At 51.3% G+C, this 5,565-nt stretch overlaps 1 protein-coding gene across 1 annotated transcript; it reads left to right on the forward strand.

Annotated features, from left to right (window-relative positions):
• Window positions 1–1,590: 1,590 nt before the first annotated feature.
• PG998_014711 (uncharacterized protein) lies at window positions 1,591–3,610 on the forward strand (the record flags this gene model as incomplete). Its single annotated transcript, XM_066881527.1, has 3 exons — window positions 1,591–1,969; window positions 2,118–2,755; window positions 2,834–3,610. 3 exons carry the CDS (start codon window positions 1,591–1,593, stop codon window positions 3,608–3,610), a joined length of 1,794 nt encoding a protein of 597 aa, XP_066723658.1.
• Window positions 3,611–5,565: the final 1,955 nt, after the last annotated feature.

The following is a 5,565-nucleotide window of genomic DNA, read 5'->3' on the forward strand; positions in this document are numbered from 1 at the left end:
GTGACAAGGAAGCGAGTTTTTAGTATCACCCAAAACAAAGGCAAACTCCGTCCATGGCCCATACAGGGCGAAGAGAAGCAGAGCTATAGGCAATTTAGATCTTCCATACCAAGACCATCTTCGAGCTTTGTCTCGCTTACATTTTCCGTCACTTGTGAGGAGGCCTTCTAGAGACTACCAACATTAGCGCATTTCTCCTCGGTCAACCTGATCTCAACGGCCTCCATCCTCTTACTCCAGTTGCTTATCGCCGGAACCATTGCAGACACCTGATATAAAGATTCATATACAGTGGTGGTGGATCCGGATCGGATTGTACAACTTGGCTTGTCATCATTACTGGAAGTGCGAAAAGCACTGGCCCGTCTTCAGTCGCTTCAATGGCGGGTAGAACTCGGGTTTAAGTCTTCGATAAGCGGTCGCAACAACCGGAGGAAAATCCCCGGAGCTGCATAAAGTTTGGTTCCGGCTGTCTAGCTGCATGTGTCAATTGCAACATTCAGCAATGCGTTGCTGTCGGGTATAACCGAACAGATGTCATGTCCCACCAGCGTCAGGGGTGGTAACCAATTGCGTGCTAAAATCCCCACAGACACCCTCAGAGAAATCTCCGTGGCACGTCTTACCGAAAAGCTCAATATAATTGGGCCTCCTAGAAATATTTTGCTGCTTGAAGGCCGGGATGCCAGGACCAGCTATTGTGGGCCAACCCCGGAGCAGAAGCCCAGAGCTCCTGCCCGGAGCCTAACACTGTTTACCACCGACATGCTTATTGATTGCCCAGCAGTGAAATCGATCGTTGAGTCAGAGTAGGTGACTATTGAAATGCTTACCCACCTTTTCGAGGTAACATGATAGCCCCATTGGCCTTCGACAGTGACTGGATTACTCTTTCCGGAAGGGGATGTAACGATCCTTCTGTTCGTTCTAGCAATTTCGCCGTAGTTGGAGACCTTTCTAGAAGAATGGCGTGAGGTAACTCAAGATGCACAGCGGCTACATGATAGCTGATGCTAAGATGCTGAACTAATGCGATAGCATGTTGTGCGACGGCGCATTTTTGGGCTCAAAGCCGAAGTGTTTCAACCCTCTCCAAATACCTCCGCGCTAATCAACCCCATATGGTACCCCATACCTGGGTCTATGTGCACTATTGAGGCTGTTAAGACCCATATACTTCCTAAGTTAAGCCAGGGACTTGAAGATCTTGTGCCCCCTTTGACGCCATCGAGATCCAATCCTGACACCCACTCCAGCTTCATTGGTTGCCAGACGGCCACCTCATACTTGCCCGATCTGTATTCATCGTTATTGTAACAGAAGAATCTTGGATGCAATACCGCAGTGACGACAGGGAGAGAGTGCATTGATGACTGATGCCGAGGTCTAGAATGACGCCGACAGATTGGCCCCATTGCCCTACCCAGGGAAAAGGAAGCACCAAGACTTATAAAACATGTTTATACCCTCCTTTTTTAAGACACTTTGAGAAGGTGTCCTCCCCAGCTCATGTTTGAACTGCCAAGGACTCCCCACATCACTCTGACTTTACTATCGGCATTACTGCCCCTTAGCGCCGAACCTGACAAGATGGCACCCAACTCCTTTACCCACGACGGCGGAGACCGAGGCCAGTTCCCACCCCGACACCCCGACCTCCCTCCAACGTTCCCATTTCAATCCGAGGAGGCCGGCAGCTCCAGTCCCGAGACATTGAATGAGGTGCCGACAGGGGGGCCCGTTTACAACAATGGCGACAGCTCTTCGCCGGGGTCTCCCCGTCTCTCCACCGACTCACTGCCGTCGAATTCGAACACCGCAGCAAAGCTGGCTGAGCTCCGCAAGGAGATGAAGGCCAACAAGCAGCAGATCCAGGCGCTCACACAAGCCTACAGCGCCGTGCAGAGTGCTGCTTCAGAAATCTCGTCAACTCAGGAAATGCTCAACAACTCGGGTAACTCAAGACGGCGTACGTGCACTACCCACCCCTCCCGGCCTTCACAAAACATATTTTACCAAATTAATCTGAAGATCGATTATTTGATTCTTCTTTGTACCCCGCCATGCTCCTGCAATGCTTGTTAGGAATTGATCCCAACTAATTCTCGCGATAACAGCAGTCATGAATTCATCAGGCAGCGCACCCCATCGGGGCAAGGGCACCCGCACCCAAGGTAAAAAGAACGAAGACACTGACCAGCCTGGAGAGCCCGAGAGGCAATCCACACGGTACGAGCAGGATAGATGGGTTGATCAGGGCTACTACAAGGGCAACCCGTGGTACGACCAGCCGAAGGACAAGCCTGTCTACAGTCTGGGGAAAACCCTGCCGCATACGATGCGGAGCTCCGGTCAAAAGAAGGACATGAAGGAGCAAAGTAAGAACAAGGACGAGGTATACGTCGCAGAGGAGGGCCAGGCGGGTCCGAAAAACAAAAATATGGAGCAGAGCAGTGGTGGCGACGGCCACTTTGACGAGAAGGGTCAGCAGGCCCCAAACAAGAACCAGCAGCAAAGCCGCGGCAACAACAACGATGATGGTGGTGATTCCAGAAACGAGAACGACAATCATCAAGACAGAGAAGATCGCGGCGATACCGAGCCAGGTGAAAAGTACAAGGTCGATAAGGATCCGATGGGCGGCGAGTCGGAGGATAAACTGGCTCGAGACGGCAAGAAAAACCCCAGCGACTTGCGGAATTGGTGGGCACGTTTTCGGGCAAAGTATCCGGAGCCACTCGCGGAGTTTCTTGCTGTGTGTATCTACCCCCATCCCCTTTCTTTCTAGACCAACGTCCCTCTACCTGAACAATAGCTGACGCGGAACACACAGACGGGCATGTCCATTTTCCTCGGAATCAGCGCGACCCTGACGGTGAACCTGTCTAAAAACCAGGAAAACCAGTACGGGACATATGAGACATCATGCTGGGCCTGGGGCTTCGCCTTCATGTTCGGCATCTACATCGGCGGCGGCGTGTCGGGCGCACACATGAGCCCGGCCATCTCCATCAGCCTGAGTCTGTTTCGGGGGTTCCCCTGGCGGCAGTGCGCGTTGTACATCGTGGTTCAATTTGCGGCAAGCATGTGCGCGGCCGGCTTGGCATACGCCATCTACTATGATGCGCTGCACTACGTAGACCCGGCCATGGAGACGGGCTGGAAGAGTTTCTTCAGTTACCCGCAGGAGTGGGTGTCTGACACGACGGCCTTCTGCAGCCAAGTGGTCGCGGGCGCCGTCATGATGATTGCCGTGTTCGCGCTGGGCGACGACCAGAACAACCCACCCGGGGTGGGCATGCACGCCTTCATCCTCGGTATGCTGCAGACGACGCTCAAGTTCTCGCTGGGCTACAACACAGGCTCGGCTCTGAACCCGGCCTCGGATTTTGGCCCTCGCCTCGTTGCCTGGACTGTGGGATACCGGACTCCCAAGGCGTTCTCGAATACCTGGTGGATCTACGGGCCCTGGGGCGGCGCCATGGTCGGCTCCATCACGGGCTGCCTTATTTATGACCTGTTTATCTTCGTCGGTTCGGAATCGCCTGTCAACTACAAGATGCCTGACGCCGTCCGGATGCGGACGAAGAAGACGTTCAGCAGCAAATGAGAGCGAGTCCAGTCGGCAAGGCGGATAACAAAGAAGAGCAACTGTAGAAAATGTGGGAACATGCTAGCTACGTAACAGACACGATGGAACAAAGGGTTACTTACCATACAAAGATCGTCTGGCAGTAACACGAGGGGTGAGCGACGAAGTACTGGAGCTCCTAATCACAACTCAAAGTCCGTACACGGGTCCTGGCCGAACCAGACGTCCACGTGGCGGAAGCGAATGTCCGTCGCCAGGATCCGGGCGGCAGACAGTTCAAAATACTAGATTGACGCAGCAGCTTCCGTATGCTAGCCATTACCCAGCACAATATTGAGCTTGTACGCCCGGCCGGTGTTGCGGATGCAACGGAGGAGACGATTGTGAGTGACATCACCTGGCAAACTAGTGGTCCACAGAATGGTGTTCAGTGAATGGGGGATTGCTTCCGATCGATTGCGGTATCGTGGTGGGCGCCTCCATAGTTATCGGATTGAACATGGCGCTGTGTTCGTAGTGGTTCACATTTGATTCCACAGATGGTGGTCTAAGGCTCTCAACCTGGCGAGTATTCGCAGTATCGGTACGGTGATAGTCCGGATTGTGGGCAACTTCATCTTCTTCTGTTGGGGTCTCATTCAGACGTTGAAATCCATAGACGCCTGATGTGAGTTGTAGTTGGCGACGCAGTTAAATTAGTGGTTCAAACTTATGCGTACCTGCAGGTCCTGAGATGTCCGTAATTGGAAGTCAAAGTCATCCCGAGGGCCGCTCACGTTGCGGTTGCCATGGCGCGGTGTCTGCGTGGCCTCCCACGGTGTGCTCTCGCCACCAGTTATGATAGCGAGGCACCCTCTTCCACATCGAACGAATCGTTATCTGACATCGTGTCGTGGGTAAACCTTTCAGGGTTAGTGAGTGATGAAAATGCAATGGTGAAGAGTTGGATGACGAACGTTGGCTGAACATATCTTGTTGCAGGGAAAGAGTTGCAAGAGGCAGCTGTGATTTTCCAGTCGTCTTAAGCCATCAGCAAAGGAGTTGATGGTGGGGTTGAGAGATACCAGTGTATGATTTAATGTATTCAATTTTGACAACTGTCTGAATGCAGGTAGTGCGGTCTTCACTCGAGTACTATTGTCCCTTCAACTTCCTGTGACTATACTATACAGAAGCCTGATTGTTAGGCTGCCTGAGAACTTAACATTGCCCAATGCATACTATAAACTCAAAATAAGTCTTCCCTAGTCGGCTGGCCCCTATGGCAAGAATACATTATTACTTGGTTATGACCTATATAAGCCTGTGCTTAAGGAGTCCTGGGAATTCCAGACTGGCAAAGGGGTTTATAGTTCGCAGAATGAAGTTGTGTATTAAGAACTGAACATGGAGCTGTATTGAATCAAGGCTAAGAGGTTCGGCAGTCAGTTGGTCGAGCTGGCTCTTCGGCGCTGGAACACTCTTTCAACAGAAACACCATCAGAGCGCGCCTTTTTGGTGATGAAATTCATTCAAAGTTGCTTTAGAAACAGGCTTTCAAGCGAGATGGCAGATATGGAGGCGTTCATTTACATCAATACGCGTGTGCTGGAACACATGCGAGCTGGATCGCAACCACCTCGCTTTACTGACTTACAAGCCGAGCTTAGAGCGCTAAACTTATTGAGTGAGAATCTAGCAGGGCTTGCGAGGTGTGATTGAGTTATTCTAACTGGGCTATCAATTTCTGCTTTGGCGTAGTAGACCTCTTAATTCAATACCGAAGGCTGACATCCACGAACATTCCCGGACAACGGTAGATTGTGAAGCTAAGGCATGCTTTCCTTTGGGTACCTAATTAGAATAGAGCACGCGTTGAATTTTTAACTCTACTTTGTACAGACGAAGTGTCTATTAGCAACCGAGACAGGTAATATAACTAAGTTTGTTTGATCGTCACTTTCTTCTATCTTACTATGTAATACTAAAGAAGC

The sequence above is a fragment of the Apiospora kogelbergensis genome (genome assembly GCF_038363985.1).
Source record: "Apiospora kogelbergensis strain CBS 113332 chromosome Unknown utg000012l_segment0_segment0, whole genome shotgun sequence".
In the NCBI taxonomy this organism is placed as follows: domain Eukaryota; kingdom Fungi; phylum Ascomycota; class Sordariomycetes; order Amphisphaeriales; family Apiosporaceae; genus Apiospora; species Apiospora kogelbergensis.